The following is a 23607-nucleotide window of genomic DNA, read 5'->3' on the forward strand; positions in this document are numbered from 1 at the left end:
GAGCAGAGAAACCTCCGCCCGCACCCCAAGAGCCGCGGGTCGCCGCGATGCCTGCAGCCCCGCAGCCCCGCAGCCCCTGCAGCCCCGCAGCCCCGCAGCCCCGCTGCCCCTGCAGCGCCGCAGCCCCGCCGCCCAGCCGCGTGGGGTTGGGGCAGCGGCGGCCAGGAGAGGGCGGGGCCGCGGGCGGGGGCTGGGCTTCCCGGGGGAGGGCCCGGCGCGCTCCGGGAGGCTGCGGCGCGGGCCCGGGAGCGGCAGGACTCGGGCCGGAGCGTGGCCGGACCCCCACCCGCCGAGGAGCCCAGGGAGGACGCGGTGAGTGCCCTGGAGGGGACGCGCGGGGACGCGGCGGCGGGTGCAGTGGCTCGAGCCCGCCCTGTCCTGCTCCGGCTTCTGAAGTTTGCAATGGAGCCGACTCCCGCCCAGGGAGCCCCCGGCCACCCCGCTCTGCGTGCCGACTGGAAGGGCCGTAGCCGCGCCGAGGGGCCGTCCCATCTGCGGCGCCGCGGGCTCCGCAATTCCACAGGCCGCCTGGGGGAGGGGGCGCAGTCGCTGGAGGGCTGAGCCGTCTCCAGGGGCCCCTCGAGGGCCCCCATCCGCTCGCCTCCCGCACGCCCCGGGGCCCCAGAGGGTCCTCGCTCCCTGGCGACCCCTCGCCCTCTGCTGCGAGCCCCGATTCCTGGGTCCGCTGCCCGGGGCCACCATCTGGAGCCCACGGCGAGGCCGGCCCGGGCAGGGGGTGTCCCCTCCCCTTGGCAGTGATCGGTGGCCCCACCCCCGCCGAGACCAAGTTCAACAAGTTTGGCCATAGAAGTCCTAGAGCTTCGGTGGCTAGGCCTGGCCCTGCCGCTCCGCGTGGCTCCACGGGCTCCGAGTTATGCAGCTCCGGGCGGCAAGGGGTCCTGTCGAGGGGCGCGGTCTATAAGGGTTGAGGCCAGAGGCGCGTAGCCCCTGGGCGCCGAGCTCTGGAGTGAAGGCTGGGGTTCAGAGTGCGTCATCTGGGAGAAGGCACCCCGGCCGGCAGGTCGGGTTTCCAAAAGTGCCCCTTTGTTATGCCCCTCCCTGGCCCTGCCTCCTCCCCCTTTGGCTGCGCCACCCCCTCCCGCAGCCTCCTGACCTCCTGGCTAGCTCTGGCTTCTGGTTCCAGCCCCTCTAACCTCGCTGCCCCTCTCCGGACCAGCCGACTGACCCCGCCCCCCGGCTCTGTCCTGAAATCCTAGGGCTGCGGGCGCACCGGGAGGGGCCGCCAGGGGAAGAAGCCCTAGGGCGCAGCCTGTGACTCAGGTCCCAGGGATGGGCCGGGCAGAATGGCTGAGCTCCCTACCAGGGGCAAGCCCCCAGCTTCTGGAAGGGGTTAGGGCTGGTCTGGGGCCGGGTACCTTCAGGCCTCAGGTAGGGAGAGGGGGTCTTCCCTGAACCAGGGACTCCCTACCTTGGCCGGTGCAGCTGCAAGGAGAACCTGCCAAGCCCACGAAGACCTCTTGGAGCCGAGCGTGCTGGCTCCCGGGGCTGGGAAGATTGCATTACCTGCTTTCTGAGCTCTTGCCTGTGGTGGGGACTGATTTGGGTCTCTGCTGAGCTCAGGAGGCACAGGGTGCCAACTTCCTCAACAGGGGCCAAGGTGCAAGCCTCCCCCCCACCACAGAGAGGTCAGGCTGCGGCTGTGGGGCCTGGCTGCACCCGGGGCTTGGGCCTGTGTTTGCTCTGGGAGGCCGGAGGGAGCTGTGCCAGCCCAGTACACACAGCTTGCTCTGTTCTGGGGCCAGAGAGAGGGAAGGGGTGGGGGGCAGCTCTCTGGGGAGCAGGGAACTCGGAGGCTGGAACAGGCAAGGGGCCCCAGGCTCCTGAGGCTGGACTGGGGCCGGCTCCAGAGCCCTGTGATTCATGGCGGCAGCTCTCTTTCTCTCCATCGCCCTGTCAGGCCCTCTCTGGACAGGCAGGACAGATTCCAGAGGGAACCAAGTGACGAGCTCGTGAGGCCCCTGGTGGGCATATCCATTGCCTGGGTCTCCGCGGAGCCCCAGCTCTGCCTCCTGTTAGCAGAGGGGGAAGCCCACCTGCACCAAGTGTTCCCACAGCTGTTGGAGCCGGTGTGTTTCCTGCGCTCCAGGTGGACATCACCTGTTTTCTCACTTAACTAATTATTGCTGATTCCAGCTTGTGGGGACACACAAATGAGAATCCCGGAAGCCTCTGTCGGTGACTGAAGACAGACACTGTCCTGTCAGCCACAACTCCATGGATTATATGCCCTGGCTGAAGGGTCACCCGGGGCTATGGGAGCAAGGACAGAGGAACAGGGGAAGTGATTGAGGAGAAGATGCCTTAATTGGAGGTTTGAAGGAGGAGCAGAGGTGCATGAGTTTGGAGGAAGCTCTGTGACAGCACCCTGCTTTGGGGACAAAGGGCACACACTGTCCTCCTGGGTCTGGCTATGTCCCTTGGGCTTGCTCAGAGAGGAAGTGATTTCCTTCTAGGGTCTGTGAGTCAGTCGGTGTTGGGGACAGCTGAGACCCTGCCCAGAGGCAGGCGGGGAGCAGCCACATGCCACTGTGTCCTTGAGTCCCTGGGGCTGTGGCTCTGGGGTTGGAATTGGCCTTCCCGCCTCTGCAATTCTAGGGAACTTTTTTTTTTTAAGACAGTCTCACTCTGTTGCCCAGGCAATGGTGCAATCTCAGCGCACTGCAACCTCCACCTCCTAGGTTCAAGTGATTCTCATGCCTCAGCTTCCTCAGTAGCTGGGACTACAGGTGCCTGCCACCATGCCTGGCTAATTTTTCTATTTTTAGTACAGACGAGGTTTCTCCATGTTGGCCAAGCTGGTCTCAAACTCCTGACCTCAGGTGATCCACCCACCTCAGTCTCCCAAAGTGCTGAGATTACAGGCATCAGCCACCACACCCAGTCTGGGGAACATTCTTATAGCTGGCCATCGCTTCTCACTTCTCCACGCTGCCCTGGACGCCAGGCCTTTGGAGGGTGGGCCTGGGTTGTGTGTTCCCCATGGAGTCCTGTAGGCCCTCAATGGATGTGTGGACTGAGATGCGTATCTTCGTGTGACTGCAGGGCCCCTCGTATTTCTGGTGCATTGCTTGGTTTGGGTTTCACACCAGCCCTGGCATGGCAGCTGAGCATACAGAGGAGTTCCATCTTAGAGGGAGCTGGGGCCTCCTTAGGAGGAGACAGTTACACATACTTGTTCAGGCTTCCTGGCCAAGACAGAAGCCAGGCCTCTTGGCTCCCTTCGTGCCCTCCTCAGTACAGGGAGCTACTGGGATGTGGCCAGGCACCCTCTGACTTGGCCTCTTGGGTAATGGGGTCATCTTGTCACTCAAGGGAAGGCAACAGAGGCCCTGGCCTGGGCAGGAGTCTTCTTCTCTCATCCGCAGTTGGGGGAGTGGGGCCCTCTGCCCACCGCCCACCCCCGCCTGCCATTTAATCCCTGGCTGGATCGTGTGACCCGTCTGGCATTCTCCTCCCTGGAATCTGGCGCTTCTGACAGCAGTTGCTATATCGGGGGTGCTGGGCACCGCCCTGGACGCTCTAGGTCCCCACCCTCACCCTCACTCTGCTCTCCTTCAAGGCAGAGTCACGGTGGCAGCATTGAAAGTCGGACACCCAGGTCCCTGAAGTGATCTCTAGGCCCCAGGTATGTGGGGGGCAGGAGGGGAAGGGCAGAGCAGCGAGAGGAAGAGCTTTGAGACTCCATCCTCACCCATCCTGGCCCTTCTTAGGGTCTTCAGCGCCCTGCCTGCTAAGTCCTAGCTCTGACGGCTCCTTGGGTGGTGGGGAAGGCGGTGGGGTGAGGCCCAGGTATACAGAGGGTCTTTTCCTATCCCCAAAAACGTATGTCCAGCTTTCCCACTTACCCCTCTGCCCTCCACAGCCCCAAATCCGCCACCATTCCGTGCTGCGGGGACACCATGGCTCCAGAAGAGGACGCTGGAGGGGAGGCCTTAGGGGGCAGTTTCTGGGAGGTGAGCAGCTGGGTCCTGGGCTCAGCTCCTTGTCTAGGGGAGGAGCCCAACTGACAGCCCCAGCCCAAAAGGAGGCTTTTCCCTGGTGACAGCGCCCTTCTCCTGTATGCCCAGGCTGGCAACTACAGGCGCACGGTGCAGCGGGTGGAGGACGGGCACCGGCTGTGCGGGGACCTGGTCAGCTGCTTCCAGGAGCGTGCCCGCATCGAAAAGGCCTATGCCCAGCAGTTGGCCGACTGGGCCCGAAAGTGGAGGGGGACCGTGGAGAAGGGTGAGCCAGGCCCTCGCAGGGGGCAGAGGGCAGCTGAGTGCAGCACTGTCGGGCCAGCTTCTTTTTTGCCAGCTTCTTTCTTTTTTGTTGTGGGAAGTTTGAGGCCTCCATGTCTACCCTCCCTTAGAAAGGGAAGATCCTCCTGGTCATCCTCACGGCTCTGGTATTAAAGAGTTTACAAAGGCTGCTCATGAGTTACTTTGATAGTTCCAACAACCCTGCAGAGATGGTTCTGTTTTACCCATTTTCTTTCCTTTCTTTTTTGAGACGTTTTGCTATTGTTGCCCAGGCTGGAGTGCAGTGACACGATGCTGGCTCACTGCAACCTCCGCCTCTCAAGTGGTTCTCCTGCTTTAGCCTCCCAAGTAGCTGGGATTACAGGCACCCGCCACCATGCCTGGCTATTTTTGTATTTTTAGTAAAGATGGGGTTTTACCATGTTGGCCAGGCTGGTCTCAAACTCCTGACCTCAGGTGATCCACCCACCTCAGCCTCCCAGAGTACTGGGATTACAGGTGTGAGCCACTGTGTCTGACTTTCTTTCCTTTCTTAATTATTTCTTTCTTTTTGAGACAGGGTCTCACTCTGTCACCCAGGCTGGAGTGCAGTGGTACAATCATGGATCACTGCAAACTCCATCTCCCAGGCACAAGCGATCCTCCCACCTCAGCCTCCTGAATAGCTGGGACCACAGGCATGGACCACACTTGGCTCATTTTTGTATTTTTTGTAGAGATGGGGTTTTGCTATGTTGCTCAGACTGGTTTTGAACCCCTGGGCTCCAGTGATCCTCTCTCCTTGGCCTCCCAAAGTCCTGGAATTATAGGTGTGAGCCACTGCACCCGGCCTGTTTTATGCATTTTCTAGAGGAGGAACTGGAAGTTCAGAGAGGCTAAGGGACTTGCCTAAAGGCACACAGCTAGAAAGTGCTGAAGGTTGAGCCCAGGCCCTCTGACTGGGAGCATGGATCCTTCCACCCTGCAACAAGCTGTCTTCCTCGAGGGCACACACAGGCTCTTCCTTTGAGGCAATGGAGTGTAGTGTTTATGCAACAGATGGGTTTGAATCTCAGCTCCTCTGTTTTTTTTTTTTTTTTTTTTTGAGATGGAGTCTTGCTCTGTCGCCCAGGCTGGCGTGATCTCAGCTCACTGCAACCTCCCCCTTTCAGGTTCAAGTAATTCTCCTACCTCAGCCTCCCAAGTAGCTGGGACTACAGGCGCGTGCCACCACACCCGGCTAATTTTTTGTAGTTTTAGTAGAGATGGGGCTTCACCGTGTTAGCTAGGATGGTGTCAATCTCCTGACTTCGTGATCCGGCTGCCTCGGCCTCCCAAAGTGCTGGGATTACAGGCGTGAGCCACTGCACCCGGCCCTCAGCTCCTCTTGTAGCCATAATGCTTTGAGTGAGTTCACTTCTCTGGGCCTCAGTGTTTTGCCTGTTCAATGTTGGCAATGTCACTGTCCTCACGGTGGTGGCTGAGACAAGGATTCAGTGAGATAAGGCACACGGTCTGCATTCAATAAGCCCAGCTGACAGGGTTGTCATTCACCTTTGCACCCTATGCCTCCATGCCTCGTACCCAGTGAGAGGGGCTGGGCTTATTTTGGGTGGTACCCAGGACTGGCCCAAGCCCTGTCCTTCCCTGCAGGCCCCCAGTATGGCACACTGGAGAAGGCCTGGCATGCCTTTTTCACGGCGGCCGAGCGGCTGAGCGCCCTGCACCTGGAGGTTCGGGAGAAGCTGCAAGGGCAGGACAGTGAGCGGGTGCGCGCCTGGCAGCGGGGGGCTTTCCACCGGCCTGTGCTGGGTGGCTTCCGCGAGAGCCGGGCTGCTGAGGACGGCTTCCGCAAGGCCCAGAAGCCCTGGCTGAAGAGGCTGAAGGAGGTGAGGCTGGGTGGGAGAGGTATCCGAGGCAGGCTCCTTCCTGGTCTGCCAGGGATCGAGGGGGCCAGGGTGTGGCATCCAGGGTCCAGCGTGGTCCCCATACATGCCAGGTTGAAGCTTCCAAGAAAAGCTACCATGCAGCCCGGAAGGACGAGAAGACAGCCCAGACAAGGGAGAGCCATGCGAAGGCAGACAGCGCCGTCTCCCAGGAGCAGCTGCGCAAACTGCAGGAACGGGTGGAACGCTGTGCCAAGGAGGCCGAGAAGGTACGGGCCTCAGGTACCAGCCCTGGCTCCCGCCCAGGGCATGGCTTCCTGAATGAGTCTTGCTCCTTGAACACCTTGTCCAGTCCCCAGCACTCTTATTACCCTAATCCTCACTTGCCACCCTCTCTCTAGATGATCATTTAAAGGAGGAACCCGACAAAAGGTGATACTTTACCTAGGGAAAGAAATGGAGTTTCAGGCACTGGGATGACTTCAGCAGTTGAGAACTTCCAGCTCTTTCCTTGCACAGTATCCCTCTGCCTGGTGTCCTTTCCTGCAGCTCTGCATATGCAAATCCTTACCATCCTGAGATGCTGCAGTTTCCACCTCCTCCAGGAAGCCTTTTCTGATATCTCCCATCCTTTCCTGTAGGTTGACCTCATTTCAGTCTTCACCACACTCTTTTATCCGCTGCACCTGATGTCACCTCCCTTGTTAGGCTGCTGGGGTTCTTGAGGGCAGGAGTTGGGTCTTAGGACTGATAGCCCCTAGTGGCTAACCCCGGGTCTAGCAGCCCATGGCAGTGTCTGGTAAACACTGGTGGAGTCCTGGGTGGAAGAAGGTCTGGTCCTCACCAGAACCCTCCTCTCCCACCCAGACAAAAGCTCAGTATGAGCAGACGCTGGCAGAGCTGCATCGCTACACTCCACGCTACATGGAAGACATGGAGCAGGCCTTTGAGACCTGCCAGGCCGCCGAGCGCCAGCGGCTTCTTTTCTTCAAGGACATGCTGCTCACCTTACACCAGCACCTGGACCTTTCCAGCAGTGAGAAGTATGGGCTGCCTAGTGGGCGTGGAGATCTGGGGTAGTACTGGGTCTCCTCCATCTCCCCTAGGCCCTGGCTGGGACTGAGGGATGCAGGTTCTAGACTTCCTAGACTGAGGGTGTGCCTTGGGCCATAGGTTCCATGAACTCCACCGCGACTTGCACCAGGGCATCGAGGCAGCCAGTGACGAAGAGGATCTGCGCTGGTGGCGCAGCACCCACGGGCCAGGCATGGCCATGAACTGGCCACAGTTTGAGGCATGTGTTCCAGGCGGGGTGGGGCTGGGAGGTGGGATGGGCTCCCACTCAGCTCGGCCAGGGCTAGGGGTGAAGTAAGCGAAGGTGGTCCGGATGGCCCCACCTGACTGTAAGCACTGTCCCCACAGGAGTGGTCCTTGGACACACAGAGGACAATCAGTCGGAAAGAGAAGGGTGGCCGGAGCCCTGATGAGGTTACCTTGACCAGCATCGTGCCCACAAGAGATGGCACCGCACCCCCACCCCAGTCCCCGGGGTCCCCAGGGTGAGAGCCAGGAGCGTGGCTGTGGCAAAGAAACAGCTCTGCCTCCCACCCTCCACTCCTTTCTCCTTGGTTTCATTCCCTTCACACCTGAAATGGGTTGAAAACTGGTGCCGGGGACCTGAGGGCCTACTTAGTAGTTGTAATGATACCGGTTCTCACAGTGGTTTAGATTTGCCAGGCATTTCCCACGTTCCCTCTCGTTTATGCCTTAAATCAGCTGCGTGTGGCAGGAATTGCCTCTGCTCACAGTCCCGCATGGCGAGATAGAGCTAGAACCTTTCAGCACCTCACCTGCCTCTCCCAGGTGCCTCTGGGGGTAGGGAGGCCTTTGCCCTGATCCTGGGTGAGATCTCCAGCCCCGTGTTCCTTGCACACTGAGCTGCTCCCTTTGCCTGCCCTCTCCAGCACAGGGCAGGATGAGGAGTGGTCAGATGAAGAGAGTCCCCGGAAGGCTGCCACTGGGGTTCGGGTGCGGGCACTCTATGACTATGCTGGCCAGGAAGCTGATGAGCTGAGCTTCCGAGCAGGTACCCTGGGACCCCTTTCCTAGCTTCAGTCGGTCTCTGCTTTACCCGCCTGAGCAGGGATGTCACAAAGGGAAGCCAAATACCCACTTCTTAAGGGCCAGTCCTCTGGCCCTTCAGCTGTTCCAGGTCCAGACAGCTGGTGCCTGGTGGCTGCATTCGGGGTCTGGGGTGGGGCAGCTTGCTGACCTTGACCTGCCTCTGTCTGAGCCATGTCTTTGCTAGCTGGGCTCTGGGACCACACCATCCCCCTCAGTCCTTGACCCAGTTGCAGGAATGGGCTGGGCCAGGGCCACTAGCAGTGACCAATCCCCTTTCCCTCAGGAGAGGAGCTGCTGAAGATGAGTGAGGAGGACGAGCAGGGCTGGTGCCAAGGCCAGTTGCAGAGTGGCCGCATTGGCCTGTACCCTGCCAACTACGTGGAGTGCGTGGGCGCCTGAGTGTCCTGACAGCCCTTCTGCGATGCTTACCCACCCTGGGTGAGAGCCCAGCTTCTCCTGGAGAGCCAGACCCTCAGGGCCCTGAACCGTCGCTCCCCTGCTGCTCCTCTGTCCCTTGAGGGAGGAAGTCCTGGGACCCAGGGAGGGGAGGGGCCTTTGTCTAGGAAGGAACTGGTAGGGAGGGATGAGTCTAGGCTGAGGGCAAGATGGGAGGTCAGAAGTGACAGGGTTCAGCGGTGCCTGGGCCTCCCCAGGAGCTGTGAACTCAGTTCCTGACCTCTGCTTTGGGGTTCCTGAGGTGGGCTTGGGGTGAGTGTAGTTCCGGCCTAGCAGCACCCTCTTTTGTGGCTTGTTCTAGCGTGTATTAAAACTTGACACACACACACACACAAAACAAAAACAAAAAAACCACTGTCGGGCTCATGTGCATTTTTTTGATAGGACACCCTTGCCAGGCCTCCAGAAGGCATCTAGAGAGAGGCCTAGCGTCTGTTATGGAGCCGGGGTTGGAAAAGGGTTTGCCTGCTTGGTACCTGCTCTGGAGTTTTGAGATCCTAATCTGGGGTGGAGGGGACTCGCTGTCAGGCTTGCTGTGAGCCGAGAACGGCTGGAGGCTGGGCGAGAGGCCGGCCAGTACGTCTGCCCGTTCAGGCCGGAGGGAAGAGGAGCACTTGGGCAGCCTAATCCTTACTCATCGATCTGTAATTGGCTGGAGTGGGGGTCCCCGCCCCCAAGCTCCCGCAGCCTGCGCGGCGTAGGGGCGACTCCACCTGGGGACTGAGGCGTCGGGGGCTGTGCGCGCGAGGAGGTTTGGGCCGGTTCGCCCGCCGTCGCTCCGTCCCAGCTGCGGATTGGCCCGGCGCGGCGTTGATTCTTGCGGCCGCGGCTGACGTCACCGTCCCCGTCCTGCCGGCTGCCCATTGGTCCAGATCGGGCCCCAATCACCCCACTCCTCGGCTGGCCCGGGCACAGCTAAGGCTGACCTGGTGAGCCCGCCCTCCCCGCCGTGGATTGGCCCGCGGCGGGACCCGTCTGTCGCGGTTGTGTCTGGGAAGGAGAGAAAATGGCGGCGGAGCCGAACAAGACCGAAATCCAGACTCTTTTTAAGAGGCTTCGCGCAGTTCCAACCAACAAGGTGCGTGAGCAGGGGTAGCGCGGAGTCTGTCGTCCCGCTGGGGCCTGAGGGAGGGAGAAGGGCGGAGGTGGGTTGTTTTTCTGGGGTGTCTGCGCCTGGCCTTTACTCGGGGTCCCTGATCATTCGCTCATCGCTTCCTCCACCCAGGCCTGTTTCGACTGCGGCGCCAAGAATCCGAGTTGGGCCAGCATCACGTATGGTGTTTTCTTGTGCATTGACTGTTCCGGGGTGCACCGCTCCCTGGGCGTCCATCTGAGCTTCATCAGGTTGGGTTTCCGCGCGGTTGCCGTGTTTCCACCGGGCCGGCCAGGGCTGTGTGGGCAACAAGGGAGAGTGGCTGCCTCGACTTGGACCGCTTTGAATTCAGCGGGAAGCCTCTGGGCCGAGAGGGTGCGGTAGCCTCCTGCCGGAGGGAACCACCTGTGTGGGCTCCTTGGCACATAGGCGGTCCGTCTCCGTTTCTGGGCCAAAACTCGCTGTTTTTTGACGGTCAGACTTGAGACTCTGAGCGTTGTTTGGGAGGAAAGGGAGGCATTGACCTTGTTGCTGATATGTTGTTGGCCCAATATGTCTCTAGTGAAACTGTGACCATCCATTAGGGGAAAGCCAAATCCAGGGGTGCGTGCCTGAGAACGTGACCTCCTTTCGGATCTGGGGACATAATTAGTACTCTTTGGAGTAGATGAATGAAGAGCAAAGTTTTCATGGGCAGGGTAGTGTGGAGGAAATGGGGTGATGGCTGATTAATGTTTCCTGAGTGCCTACAGCAGCCTGAGACCAAGTGACAGGTATCGGGCCGCCAGGGAAACCCTTCTGCTGGTATCTGCTGGTGGGTGAGACGCAGCCCTTGTACACAGGTCCACAGAGTTGGATTCCAACTGGAACTGGTTCCAGCTGAGGTGTATGCAGGTCGGCGGGAATGCCAATGCGGTAAAGCTCCTTCTACCTTCCCCACCTTCCATTCTTCTGCCTGGGTACTAACTTTGCACGACTCCCTAAGAGGCCCTCTCGGTTTCCCTGTTCAGAGGGTTCTCTGTTCTATAACACCACCATAAGCCATTTTCTAAAAACTTCGAAACTGGTCACAGCTTCTCTTAAATGGGTTTCAAATTCCAATTAAACTGGGCAGGTGTTCTTGGGGAAAAGCCTCAGGAGTTGGAGCCTTCACAGTCATTGAGTCTTGTGGGCCTGCCCTGGATGAAGGATGGGGAGGCTGGGAATGGTATGTTGTCCTCAGGCAGGGTTCAGTGAGGCCTGGGCTTCAGTCATATCAGAGGATGGCAGGCTGCAAGGTGTTTTTTTGCAGGAATTTCGAGGAACTGTATCTCTGAAAAACCAGTGTCAGTAGCATGTATCATCCTGTATAGATAATAACTCGACTGTCATAAGGGGATGCCTCCTACAGCCAACACATTTCCTTCTTGAGAATCACCTGTAGCACGCGCTGCTCTCTTCTTTGCTCTCCAGACGGCTTTTTTCCGCCAACATGGATGCACAGCCAATGATGCCAACACCAAATACAATAGCCGAGCTGCCCAGATGTACCGGGAGAAGATCCGGCAGCTGGGGAGTGCGGCCCTGGCTAGGCACGGCACTGATGTAAGTGCCTGTTCTTGGGGCTGGGGTGGGAGGGTTAGGAGTATTCAGAGCCCTGTGTTTCAGGGGTGCCTTCTCCTTTCTAGCTTTGGATAGACAACATAAGTAGTGCCGTTCCTAATCACTCCCCGGAGAAGAAGGACTCTGATTTCTTCACAGAACACACTCAAGTGAGTGCCCACAAGGAACGTTTTTCCCAATTGTTCTTGACAAGCAGTTTACCAAGGCCAAGGCCTTCTGTGATCATGGCTATAGATTCCATTTGCTTTGATGTGATGTCTCGGACACATGTGTGAAGTCCACTGAGTTGGAATGTATGGAGTCCGCTGTTCCTGCTGGGTAGGCCTGGGTGTTTCCTCCTCCATAAATGGGGGTGCAGTGTAGACCTCCTTAGAAATAGACTCCTATAAACTGGGCTGGTGGGGAACGGGAGCAGCTTCTTGAAGGTTCAAGAGGTGTCTAGGGCCCCAAACAAGTTTTCCTGGATTCTTCCCTTACAAGAAAGGCACTGTGCTTGGGGACAGTGAAAGGATTCCCTCCTCCCCACCCCACCCCTTTGAGGAGGGTTTCCTCTTTACTGACCCTGGGTGCTGAAGTTAGACTCTTGGCTTCAATTCCTGTTCTCTACTCAGCATTTCTGTGATGGTGGCCAAGTCGCTCGATCTGTCAAAACCTCAGTTTCTAAAATGGAGATATAGCTCCTTCATAGGGGTTGTAGTGATAATTACATGTATTTGTATTTGAGGAATCTTTAGATCTGTGCCTGCCTAGGTGGTGTTAGGTAACTGTCTTTAACTTAGGAGAATGGGCTCTTGCTTTAAGTAAATAGTGAAGGGGTTGGGGTGGGGGCTGCTTGTTTTCCTGCTTTCTTCCACTGTGAGTAGCAACTGTGATCGTGTTTGCTCCCCTCCACTCCCTTTCCTCATGGGCTTGAAGTACGATCTCTTGCCCACAAGGTGCTTGTAGGTCTTGGTGCTCCTTGGCTACAGGAGCGGCTCACCGAGGCTTCTGTTATCTGGCCTCCTTTTCAGCCTCCTGCCTGGGATGCGCCAGCCACTGAGCCTTCAGGGACTCAACAGCCAGCCCCGTCTGCAGAGAGCAGTGGCCTGGCACGTGAGTTCAGCCCAGATTCCAACCAGGTGCCCTGGTCCTAGGAGAGGACTCAGGGTTTGGAAGGGGACATCTGGCTATGACAGTAGGAGCAGGGATCCTCCTGTATCTTTGCGTGGGCTGGGATTCATTTTAATCCTTAGAGGAAGTGGTAGATATTCCTTTTATCTTTCGGTGGCAAGCTGAGGAAAGCCACTGACTCACGTCCCATCACTTCTTTCAAGGGGAGGTTGCAGGAAGCTAGGAGCCTCATCTCTAACTCTTACCATTGCATCCACAGAGCCGGAGCATGGTCCCAACACAGACCTGCTTGGCACCTCACCCAAAGCCTCACTGGGTCAGTATGCTAGTGGGCGGGCGTGGGGTGGCTGGGAGAGGGTGGACCTCAAATGTTCTTTTCAGAGTTCCTGCTGCCTGGCCGTGTGGACAGAGGCCACAGGAGACTGAGCATGTGTCTGACCTCTCTGGAGTGGGGACTGTGATTGAAATGGTGGCTGCAACACTGATTTTAGAGCCAAGCCCTTTGAATTGATGAATCTGGGTGGGCTGGTGTATAAGGCCTGGGGTCTGCCTCTGAGTGTGGGGCTGGGTCTAGCCAAAGTGTTGGGGAGGCCAGCATGAGACTGGACACCTATTCCTGGGCTCTGAGGCAGGGCTGGCTTGTCTGGTGCATTTCCTAGGGTGGAGGGACAGCTCTGAGCTGCCGATAGCTGGAGATGACATTGTTCTTTCTCAGCCAGTCCACCAGCCTGTCCTTTAACTCTTTTCTACATTTTCCTTAGTGTCCTTCAGACTTGGTTCAGGGTGAACAGTCAATTTGCTGACCTCGGTTTGTTCTGTTGACTCTTGGGGGTTGGGACTGGAACCCAGTAGAGTGACTGTCAGACTGATCCATGAGAAGGCTGGCATAGCTTGGTCTGAAGCAGGGCTTCATAGAGACCGCTGGGCTTGAGAGCTCTGTGGAGGCTCTGGGGTGGGCCTCTTGTTAGCCACAAGTCTGTTTCTCCTCCAGAGTCCATGTATCTGTCAGCTAAAGGGGCCCTTCCTGCCAGAGGTAACTGACAGCTGCTTGGGGAGCCCAGGCCCTGCCCGCAGCTTCCTGCTTTAGGAGCTGAGCCTGGTGCTCACCGTCTGCTCCCTGCCTCGCAGTCTTTGTTTTGGTTCAGGGACTTTGAGTGTCTCTGGTGCTTCAGGTCTAGGTTCCTGTCTCACTCTGCTGGGCGCCAGTAAATACCCCAGCCACGTCTATCTTTGGCTTGGACACCGCTGTTTGGAGCTGGTGCTGGCAGCTTTGCCTTCCCCTGCCTGAAGCTGTTCTTAGGAGCTATTGCCATGAAGCTGCATGGTGTGGACGGAGCTACTGCCTCTGAGCTGCCTTTGTCTTAGCTCATGCCTACCCCCTTTCTCATGCAGAACTGAAAAGCTCCATCATTGGCAAGAAGAAGCCAGCAGCAGCTAAGAAAGGGGTAGGTGGGGAGAGGTGGTATGTTAGAAAGGTTAGGAGCTGGGTGCCGGCCACCTGGGTTCACCTCTTGACCTTACCACTCACCAGCTGTATGACTTTGGCAAAGGTACTGTGCTTCTCTGAACCTCGCCTGTGAAAGGGATTTAAAGATTTAAAGGGATTTAAAGCCTATCTTCAAGGGCTCCTGGGAGGGGTCGGTGAGAGGGAGCGCATCTAGTGCTTGGCGGAGTGCTTGGCACATACTCGGCCCTGTCAGCATTAACTGGCATCCTCAGGTCTGGGCTCTGCCGGGGCTGTGTGAACTGCCCATGCCCTGTTCCAGCGGAGCACTGTTCTCTTGGCCATGCTGTTGGGCTCCTATTTTTTACTCTAAATTTTAAGAAGGGCCTTTTCCTTGTGGGTGTGACTACAGTGCCCGAGCCTGGGAGGGGTCTGAGGAGAGTGTGATTGGGAAGGCCCCTGACATGATTCTCTTCCCAGCTGGGTGCCAAGAAAGGCCTCGGGGCCCAGAAGGTGAGCAGCCAGAGCTTCAGTGAGATTGAGCGGCAGGCCCAGGTAGCAGAGAAGCTCCGTGAGCAGCAGGCAGCCGATGCCAAGAAGCAGGCGGAGGAGTCCATGTGAGTGTTTGCTGCTGGGGCCTCAGGCTCGTGCAGGGCTTGGTGGGTGGGTAGGTCGGACAGGTCAGGATGGGTGGCCACTGACACCTTTGTTCCCTCTAAGGGTCGCCTCCATGCGTCTGGCCTACCAGGAGCTCCAGATTGATCGTAAGAAAGAGGAGAAGAAGCTACAGAATCTGGAAGGGAAGAAGCGAGAGCAGGCAGAGAGATTGGGCATGGGCTTGGTATCCCGAAGGTGAGGCTCAGCTCCCGGTGTGGCAGGGAGATGCCGTTGTTTCCTGGGAACCATTGCAGGGCCTTCCCAGCAGTTTGGGATTCTAGGCTTGTTGTTTCTCCAAGTCTGAATAGATCGCTTGGCTTGTCCCTAATACAGTGCTTGGCATAGTGGGTATGTGCTCAGTAAGTTGAATGAGTGAATAGGTGTATGAATGAAACACAGGATCAGGTGTTGTTTCAGTATCTTGTTTCAGTATCTTCAAGAGACCAGGGTGGTTTTTCTTGATGGCACTTTGAGTCATGGGACAGTTTATTTTTCCAGACCTCCCTGAGAATTGAGGTGCATTTAGTATCATCCTTAATTCCTTAATCCCTGTCTAGAGATGCCATTTGTGTTCCCTGTAATACCCTAAAGTATCCACCCACATTTCAAATGCCCTCAGTTTGAGCAGAAAATCCTGTTTCAGAACCACTGGGTTTGCTGTGGTTTTCTTTCTTTCTTTTTCTTTTGAGACAAATTCTTGCTCTGTTGCCCAGGCTGGAGAGTAATGGTGTGATCTCGGCTCACTGCAACCTCTGCCTCCTGGGCTCAGGCGATCCTTCCACTTCAGCCTCCTGAATAGCTGGGTCCACAGCCGGGAGCCACCATGCCCAGCTAATTTTTGTATTTTTTGTAGGTTTTGCCATGTTGCCTTGGCTGGTCTCAAATTCCTGGATTTAGGTGATCTGCCTGCCTTGGCTTCCCAAAGTGCTGGGATTACAGGTGTGAGCCACCATGTTTGGCTGCTATGGTTTTTTATTTTTATTTTTTGAGACAAAGTCTTAATCTTTTGCCCAGGCTGGAGTGCAGTGGCACGATCTTGGCTCACTGCAATCTCTACCTCCTGGGTTCAAGTGATTCTCCTGTCTCAGCCTCCCAAGCAGCTGGGATTACAGGCGTGCACCACCGTTCCTGGCTTTTTTTTTTTTTTTTTTTTTTTAAAGATGGAATCTCGCCCTGTCACCCAGACTGGAGTTCAGTGGTGTGATCTCAGCCCACTGCAGCCTCCACCTCCCAGGTTCAAGCGATTCTCCTGCCTCAGCCTCCTGAGAAGCTGTGATTACAGGCATGTGCCACCACACCCAGCTTATTTTTGTATTTTAGTAGAGACGGGGTTTCACCATGTTGGCCAGGCTGGTCTAAAACTACTAGCTTCAAATGATCTGCCTGCCTTGGCCTCCCACAGTATTGGGATTATAGGCGTGAGCCACGGCACCCAGTGCTTGGATTACAGATGTGAGCCACATCTGGCCAGAGGATAAAATTTTAACTTGAAAGGACATTGAAACTCCTTCCTTTCCCTGCTTCAGTCACATAGGAATGACTGGAATAACAGATGACTGGGTTAAGGGATGACTGAGGGGTTAAAGGATGACTGACTGAGTTAAGGGATGACTAAGGGGTTAAGGGATGACTGACTGGGTTAAGGGATGACTGGGTTAAGGGATGACTGGGTTAAAGGATGACCAAGGGGTTAAAGGATGACTGACTGGGTTAAGGGATGACCGAGGGGTTAAGGGATATGAACAATTTTTCAGCAGTGCAACAATTGTTTACTTAAACCCAACTCACCCTATTTATTTATTTGAGACAGAGTTTCAATCTTGTTGCCCAGGCTGGAGTGTAATGGTGTGATCTCGGCTCACCACAGCCTCCATCTCCTGGGTTCTAGCGATTCTCTTACCTCAGCCTCCCAAGTAGCTGGGATTACAGGGATGTGCCACCACACCCAGCTAATTTTGTATTTTTAGTAGATTTAGTAGGTTTCTCCATGTTGGTCAGGCTTGTCTGGAACTCCCGACCTCAGGTGATCTGGCTGCCTTGGCCTCCCAAAGTGCTGGGATTACAGGTGTGAGCCACCATGCCTGGCCCAACTCAGCCCTATTGCAAAATAATCACTCCTTGGGGTTCTTCTAGCTAAAAGCTATGGATATTTTTAAATGAATTGGTTTAAATCAAATTAATCCTTAAAGTGTCCCTGTGGAGCCTGACAGAGGAATGAGAGGTGTCAAGAATTGTACTGTATTGCCTGCCAACCCTACACCCCTTTTTTTTTTGAGAACCAGACAGCAATTCTAGGTCTTAGTGCATAAGGCCAGTCTTTGTGCTTTGAGGTGCTTTTTTTTTTTGAGACGTAGTCTTGCTCTGTCGCCCAGGCTGGAGTGCAGTGGTGCCATCTGGGCTCACTGCAAGCTCCGCCTCCCAGGTTCACACCATTCTCCTCCCAAGTAGGTGGGACTACAGGTGCCCACCACCATGCCCGGCTAATTTTTTTGTATTTTTAGTAGAGACAGGTTTCACTTTGTTAGCAAGGATGGTCTCAATCTCCTGACCTTGTGATCCGCCCTCCTCAGCCTCCCAAAGTGCTGGGGTTACAGACGTGAGCCACCCGCTCGGCTTTTTTTTTTTTTTTTTTTTTTTAATAGTAGGATGATGAAGAACTCATCCTTTGATGCAGTCATGCTCCTTTCCCTGGTTCTGGGGCGTTCTTTCATCCGTTCCTTTGCTGTGTGAACCCCATCAGCGAAGGAGGGGTTCAAAGTGCACAAGGCAGGGAGTTATCCAGGACAGAGACCACTGGCATCTGGTGCACATTATTAAAATTACAACAGGAGGCCGGGCGCGGTGGCTCACGCCTGTAATCCCAACACTTTGGGAGGCTGAGGTGGGCGGATCACAAGGTCAGGAGATCGAGACCATCCTGGCTAACATGGTGAAACCCCGTCTCCACTAAAAATACAAAACATTAGCCGGGCGAGGTGGCGGGCGCCTGTAGTCCCAGCTACCCGGGAGCCTGAGGCGGGAGAATGGCGTGAACCCGGGAGGCGGAGCTTGCAGTGAGCCGAGATCGCGCCACTGCACTCCAGCCTGGGCGACAGAGCGAGACTCGTCTCAAAATAAATAAGTAAATAAATAAAAGATTATAACAGGAGCTGGGCGCGGTGGCTCACGCCTCTAATCCTAGCACTTTGGGAGGCCAAGGTGGGTGGATTGTCTGAACTCAGGAGTTTGAGACCAGCCTGGGCAATGTGGCGAAACCCTGCCTCTACTGAAAAAACAAAAAATTAGCTGGGCGTGGCGACGTGCACCATAGTCCCAGGTACTCGGGAGGCTGAGGCACGAGAATCGCTTGAACCCAGGAAGCGGTGGTTGCAGTGAGCTGAGATTGCACCACTGGACTCCAGCCTGGGTGACAGAGTGAGAATCTGTCTCAAATAAATAAATGAATAAAATAAAATTATAACAGGCAGACGGTCACTGGCCAGGGAACGCCTACGTTGAATAAACAAAGCTGATGTGTAAAGAGTTCTGAGGTTTGCTTCACAGGTCACCACACACAGCTAGCCTTCTTTTGGGGTCTGGCCTGGCCCTGTGCTCGGGTAAGGACAGAAGGTTCTGGGTGATGCTCCATGAAGGAGAACCCAGCCGCTGGTTATTGTCTTTTGTGCAGTGATGCTAATGTCTATTCACTGGTCTCATGGCCTGGCTCTGCTTTGCTGCGCAGCTCTGTCTCCCACTCCGTGCTGTCTGAGATGCAGGTGATCGAGCAGGAAACCCCAGTGAGTGCAAAATCTTCTCGCTCTCAGCTGGACTTGTTTGACGATGTTGGTACTTTCGCCTCTGGACCCCCAAAGTAAGGCTGTTTTCTAGCTGTAAACTTGACTGCTGTGTTCCTCATCAGGCTTCTCTGAGCCACTCTACTGTCTCCTTAGGTACAAGGACAACCCCTTTTCCTTAGGGGAAAGCTTTGGTTCCCGCTGGGATACAGATGCTGCCTGGGGTATGGACAGGGTAGAGGAGAGGGAGCCAGAAGTGGCCATCTCAAGCATCCGGCCTGTTTCAGAAAGGTAGAGTGGGCTGTTCTTTCTTTTTTTTTTTAAACAAGCTGAAGGTAGAGAAGTCTAAGGCAGCACTGTCTAGAAGAACTTTCTGTGATGATGGAAATGTTCTCTATGTTGTTTAATATGGTAGCCACTACTATGTGGCTATGAGCCCTTAAAATGTGGTTGGTGCAACTGAGCAACTGAATTTCTTATGTAGTTTAATTTTTGATAAATGTAAATAGCCACCAGTGGCTGGCGCTGCCTCATTAGACAGTGCAGCAGTCAGGCTTCGGTTTGAGTTGTGCTTTGTCATCACAGAGGGCCTGGCAGCTGCTTTTGCTTGGGGTCCATTTCTCTGGCAGGAGGGGCCTGATTTTATGCTTCAGTCCTGACCTCCTTTCAAGGGTTTTATGTCTCCAGCCCCCTTATTTTAAAAACCCTACTCCATCTTAATCTGGGATCTGTTTAGTTGACATAATATCTGTGAGTTATCCCCTGATTAAACGGGAACGTAACTACTTCACAGGGTCTGCGGAAATACCTGGCCCAGTGTCCACATACTCATGGCAAGATGAGAGCAGCCATCTCCCTTTCCACACCAGGATGCTTTTGAGAGTAAAGGGGGCAGTTTGCTATTCATGGTTACGACAAGAGTAGGTATAAAGCCAGGCAGACTGACACATATGCTCATTGTAGTACTAGGCATGTTGTCACTAGGATTAGGGTAGCAGCAGTTGTGTGGCCTCCTGAATGCTGACAAAGCTGTGTGCTTTTGGGCAGGAGCCTAGGCCACTGCAGACCGTATTTCCACCCTGCCTAGTGCAGGTTACTAAGCTCTCTGGGCCTTGGCCTCGGTGTGGAGAAGGGTGACTCCTTAACCAGGGGAGAGGGGCCCAGAGTCACAGAGCCACAGACAGAATGGGACCTGGTAACCCATCACCAAAAGGCCATTGGTGCTCTGTTTGGTCTCTGTACTCTGCCTCCCCTCATGATAATAGGAGGAGTCTGAGCTGTTCCACATCTTCCCCTCAGGGCCACAAACCGGAGGGAAGTGGAGAGCCGGAGCTCAGGCCTCGAGTCTAGTGAGGCACGTCAGAAATTCGCAGGAGCCAAAGCCATCTCATCTGACATGTTCTTTGGGCGGGAGATGGATGCGGAGGTAAGTTGGGCTGTCTGTCTTGAGGTCTGAGGCAGCAGGCAGAAGCATGAGCTTTCTCCCTGCCGCTGCTTTGGGCTTTAGCACCAGGAGGGCCTGGCCTGTGTGAGTCCTTGGGTCCTCGGCCCCAGGATCCCCAGGCCTGGCCTTTTCCTCACCACAGTATGAGGCCAGGTCTCGGCTGCAGCAGCTCTCAGGCAGCAATGCCATCAGCTCTTCAGACCTCTTTGGGGACATGGATGGAGCTCACGGAGCAGGTAGGGCCCTGGTGGGGTGGCAGGCACCAAGCGAGGCCTGGGAGCAGGGCGGGAGGGCCTTGCTGTGACTGGGAAGGGCTTCCTGCTGGGCTGTGGGTCACCCTGCCCTTGCTTTTACAGGAAGTGTATCTCTGGGGAACGTGCTGCCTACAGCGGACATTGCCCAGTTTAAGCAGGGTGTCAAGTCTGTGGCCGGGAAAATGGCTGTGCTGGCCAATGGTGTGATGAATTCCTTGCAGGTGAGGCTGAAGTGGGGCCTAGTGAGGAGTGCTGGGAGGTTTGCCCTTCGCCACCACATAGAGACACTGCTACTGCCTAGCTCCTCTGAGCCTTAAGAGCATTTTTGGCCGGGTGCGGTTGCTCACGCCTGTAATCCCAGCACTGGGAGGCTGAGATGGGATCACTTGAGGTCAGGAGTTTGAGACCAGCCTGACCAACATGGCAAAACCCTGTCTCTACTAAAAATACAAAATTAGCTGGGCATGGTGGCGTACACCTGTAATCCCAGCTACTCGGGAGGCTGAGGCAGGAGAATCGCTTCAACCTGGAGGTTGTAGTGAGCCGAGATCATGCCACTGCACTCCAGCCTGGGTGACAAGAGTGAAACTGTGTCTCAAAAAAAAAAAAAACCACACACACAAAAGCAAGAGTCTAGAGAGGGGCATTTTCTTTTCTTGGAGGGCAGCTTCCTTCCTTTCAGCTCCATACCAGGGCTGGGCCTCTCCGAGCTGCCACTGTGTCTGCCATGATCTTCCCTGGCCTTGTCACCTGTACCGGTCTTTCTCTTCTTTTCCCAGCTTCTGCGAGGCCAGGCAGGGCTTCCCCATTGTTGGGTGCCCGAGTGGCCCCTGCCCCAGCTCTCACCGTGGACTCCTGCCTCCCCAGGCTGTCCAGCCCCTGCCTCCCAAGTCTTGCTATGGGGTGCTGGGGCAGGCAGTGTGTTTGCTGGGAAGTTGCTGCAGCTTAGAGAGCCTCTGACTTTGTTTTTTTTCTCCTCCCTCGCCCCCAGGATCGCTACGGTTCCTACTGATCCAAGCTCTGTGACTCAGGCTTACGGTGGTGACTGCAACAAGAACTCCACAGTTCCCAGGCTGGGGATGCTTTGCCTTGTGGAAGCTGGGGAGGATTTGTTACTTTGTATGTGTGGTGTGTGTGTGGAGTGGTCTTCGAGGCGCTCACTCATGTGAGGGGAATGGTCAGTACCAGCCTTTGTCCTCTGCCTGTGGACTGAGCCCTTTATTCCCTCTCACGCCACCCTCCGTGTGTTAGACTCTTGTCCTTCTGTCCTGCCCCCACAGCTGCTGCTCACTTGTCCTGCCACACTGGGAGGGGGGGTTCCCCCAGGATGGCTTATTCTGGGTCCAGCCTTTCCTCAAGTAGGGAAAGTGGAAGGTAGAAGGCTTTTTTTTGCTGGCTCTAGGGTTCTTCTAGTTCGAGGGCTTGGGTCTCCATCCTCTGGAACCATGGGGAGGCCTGGAAGGAGTTCACTGTAGACCCGTCCCCTGGGGAAAGAGGCTGCGGACTTGCTGCTGCTGCTGCCAGTGGCCTCTTCTGGGTGCCAGGAGAGGGCGAAGGAGGGAAAGGCCCTTTTGGGCATTACCAAGGACAGGAAACTACCTGGTACCTAAAGGTTTCATTCAGGATCAGACGGGAGACCCACGGGTTCTCCGTCTCACCACCCCTTTGTACAGTAAGCACGTGGAAGATTGTCTCAGGGCCCCTCTGTGCCATCTCTGTGGACCGCAGGACCTTCTGCCACATTCTCTGTCCCTTCATCCCCGGGTTGGTGGCCATGGAGGGTCTTGTCTGCTGTGGTTTGACTCTGGAGGCTGTGAGCTTGATGCTGGCCAGGGAAGCAGAGGATGTGAGGGGCAGAGGCAGGCTCTTGGGGCTGAGCTCCTTCCTCTGCATCATTCTGGGCTTGGGGGCCTGGACAGCACCCGCCAGTGAGAGCTGCGGGCCTCACCCTCTGGCATCTGAGCCAAGCACTGTGTCATTCTTGGTGCCATCTTCCCCGCCGCACCAGCAGTCTCAGCCCAGCCCCTACCTTTGGGTTGTAGGTTGGGCTCCCAAGCAACACAGACCACTCTTCCCCTTGCCCCTTCCCCAGAGGGACATGACTTTCTTTCTGGACTGTTTGTATTGAAACAAAGTGGTGTCAAAATAAAGCCCCCGCAGGGCCTTGCTCCCTGTTGGTCTGAGTGAAGCAGTGTCCTCTGGATCCTGCCTCCCTGCCCAGTGCCGGACCCTGGCCTCACTCTCGGGGCTCCCACCGGTAATGGTAGGGCGTCGGTACCGAAGCTGAGGACACTCTCTCCAGGGCCTCCTGCTTCTCTCTTCTCTGAAAGCCAAAGGCCCCTGGCTCCTTGGCTCTGTGCTGCCGTGAGGTCCGGTGCAGCTTCGACCTCACCACCCTGTGGCACGCAGAGGAAAGAGCTGGCATTAGTTGACCCTTTAACTCGCTGGCTGAGGGTGAGCGAGCAACCTCAGCAGTCCTGCCCCTTGTCACAGCAGTAGGCTTGACAGGGGATGGGTTTCAGTGGAGCTTAAGAAATATTTAAGGCCAGGCATGGTGGCTCATGCCTGTCATCCCAGCACTTTGGGAGGCTGAGGCGGGTGGATCATTTGAGGCCAGGAGTTTGAAACCAGCCTGGCCAAAATGGTGAGACCCCATTTCTACTAAAAATACAAAAATTAGCCGGGGGTGGTGGTGCATGCCTGTAATCCTGGCTACTCAGGAGGCTGAGGCATGAGAGTCGCTTGAACCCAGGAGGCAGAGGTTGCAGTGAGACTAGGTCGCGCCACTGCACTCCAGCCTGGGAGACAGAGTGAGACTCTTGTCTCAAAAAAAAAAAAAAAAAAAAATTATATATACGCATATATATACATACACACACATACTCTTAGATGTTAATGGGACCCTTTAAATTCCGAAAGAAAAGATGTGTTTGTATGTAAACCCTTGGCTTGGCCACCCCTTTCTCTTGGGGGCTTCTGAAACATCTCTGTGCCACCTTAGGAGCCCTCACGGTAGTTACAGACCACTGGTCTGTGAAGTGGATGATTAGAAAGGATGGGCAGAGGGAGCCAGGGGGCTCTAAGCCATGGATTTGCAGAGTGTAGGTTCGGGACTCATTCAGCTTTGGGATCATCTGAAATTTCTGGACTCCATCCCAGGCTGGTAGAGTTAGACTCTCTGGAGCTTGGTAATTTGCATTGTCAGTAGGCTTCCCTGTGATTCTGAGGACACCAGGATTTGAGAACCATGTCTCTCATGGGCTGTGGATCATTGTGGGCCTAGAGAGCTCATCACGTGGTCTGAGCTTTTTTTTTTTTAAAAGACTGTCTCATTCTGTCACTGGAGTGCAGTGGCACGATCATGGCTCACTGCAACCTCAACCTCCTGAGCTCAAATGATCCACCTCGGTCTCCCAAGTAGCTGGGACTGCAGGTGCAAGCTACCATGCCTGGCTAAGTTTATTTTGTAGAGATAGGGTCCCACCGTGTTTCCCAGGGTGGTCTTGAACTCCTGGGCTCAAGC

At 55.7% G+C, this 23607-nt stretch overlaps 4 protein-coding genes across 19 annotated transcripts in view; 2 read left to right on the plus strand and 2 right to left on the minus strand.

Moving 5' to 3' along the window:
- The window catches only part of DDB2 (damage specific DNA binding protein 2), a 57842-nt gene extending 56116 nt beyond the window's left edge, over positions 1–1726 (minus strand). The window contains exon 1 of the mRNA XM_074013732.1: positions 1430–1726. The gene's annotated coding sequence lies outside the window, so the exon portion shown is untranslated. The remainder of the gene's footprint in view (positions 1–1429) is intronic.
- Positions 224–9785, plus strand: PACSIN3 (protein kinase C and casein kinase substrate in neurons 3). 4 transcript variants are annotated; one of them, XM_045371768.3, is made up of 11 exons: positions 224–312; positions 3581–3646; positions 3884–3974; positions 4089–4245; positions 5895–6130; positions 6241–6396; positions 6995–7170; positions 7301–7421; positions 7550–7686; positions 8092–8213; positions 8535–9785. In XM_045371768.3, exons 3-11 carry the CDS (start codon positions 3921–3923, stop codon positions 8648–8650), a joined length of 1275 nt encoding a protein of 424 aa, XP_045227703.1. In that variant the 5' UTR covers positions 224–312; positions 3581–3646; positions 3884–3920; the 3' UTR covers positions 8651–9785. The 4 variants fall into 4 exon arrangements, with proteins under 4 accessions (XP_045227703.1, XP_045227704.1, XP_045227705.1 ...); XM_045371769.3 differs by having other exon boundaries at positions 3585–3646; XM_065529528.2 differs by lacking the exon at positions 224–312 and adding an exon at positions 1235–2087.
- ARFGAP2 (ARF GTPase activating protein 2) lies at positions 9688–22272 on the plus strand. Of its 6 annotated transcripts, none has more exons than XM_005578011.4 (17): positions 9688–9785; positions 9933–10051; positions 10643–10715; positions 11253–11384; positions 11468–11551; positions 12413–12494; positions 12772–12828; positions 13504–13545; positions 13905–13957; positions 14437–14573; positions 14677–14808; positions 18335–18463; positions 18543–18677; positions 19686–19812; positions 19973–20066; positions 20187–20305; positions 21076–22272. In XM_005578011.4, exons 1-17 carry the CDS (start codon positions 9714–9716, stop codon positions 21094–21096), a joined length of 1608 nt encoding a protein of 535 aa, XP_005578068.1. In that variant the 5' UTR covers positions 9688–9713; the 3' UTR covers positions 21097–22272. The 6 variants fall into 6 exon arrangements, with proteins under 6 accessions (XP_005578068.1, XP_065385601.1, XP_005578069.1 ...); XM_065529529.1 differs by having other exon boundaries at positions 9933–9979; XM_005578012.4 differs by lacking the exon at positions 13504–13545.
- The window catches only part of CSTPP1 (centriolar satellite-associated tubulin polyglutamylase complex regulator 1), a 227660-nt gene continuing 224697 nt past the window's right edge, over positions 20645–23607 (minus strand). For all 8 annotated transcript variants that reach the window (XM_005578008.5, XM_074013738.1, XM_074013736.1 and 5 more), the window contains one exon: positions 20645–22480. In XM_005578008.5, the coding sequence (XP_005578065.1) occupies positions 22321–22480 (160 nt within the window). In that variant the 3' untranslated portion in view covers positions 20645–22320. The remainder of the gene's footprint in view (positions 22481–23607) is intronic.

Source organism: Macaca fascicularis, chromosome 14 (genome assembly GCF_037993035.2).
Source record: "Macaca fascicularis isolate 582-1 chromosome 14, T2T-MFA8v1.1".
Lineage (NCBI taxonomy): Eukaryota > Metazoa > Chordata > Mammalia > Primates > Cercopithecidae > Macaca > Macaca fascicularis.

Excerpts from the sequence above, each read along its gene's own strand:
- PACSIN3 (XM_045371768.3), top strand. The coding sequence starts at position 3,921 with ATGGCTCCAGAAGAGGACGCTGGAGGGGAGGCCTTAGGGGGCAGTTTC. Across the intron at positions 4,246-5,894 it reads GAGGGGGACCGTGGAGAAGG|GCCCCCAGTATGGCACACTG; the intron begins GTGAGCCAGGCC and ends CCTTCCCTGCAG. Across the intron at positions 7,171-7,300 it reads GACCTTTCCAGCAGTGAGAA|GTTCCATGAACTCCACCGCG; the intron begins GTATGGGCTGCC and ends CTTGGGCCATAG.
- ARFGAP2 (XM_005578011.4), top strand. The coding sequence starts at position 9,714 with ATGGCGGCGGAGCCGAACAAGACCGAAATCCAGACTCTTTTTAAGAGG. Across the intron at positions 12,829-13,503 it reads CTCACCCAAAGCCTCACTGG|AGTCCATGTATCTGTCAGCT; the intron begins GTCAGTATGCTA and ends TTTCTCCTCCAG. Across the intron at positions 20,306-21,075 it reads GTGTGATGAATTCCTTGCAG|GATCGCTACGGTTCCTACTG; the intron begins GTGAGGCTGAAG and ends CCTCGCCCCCAG.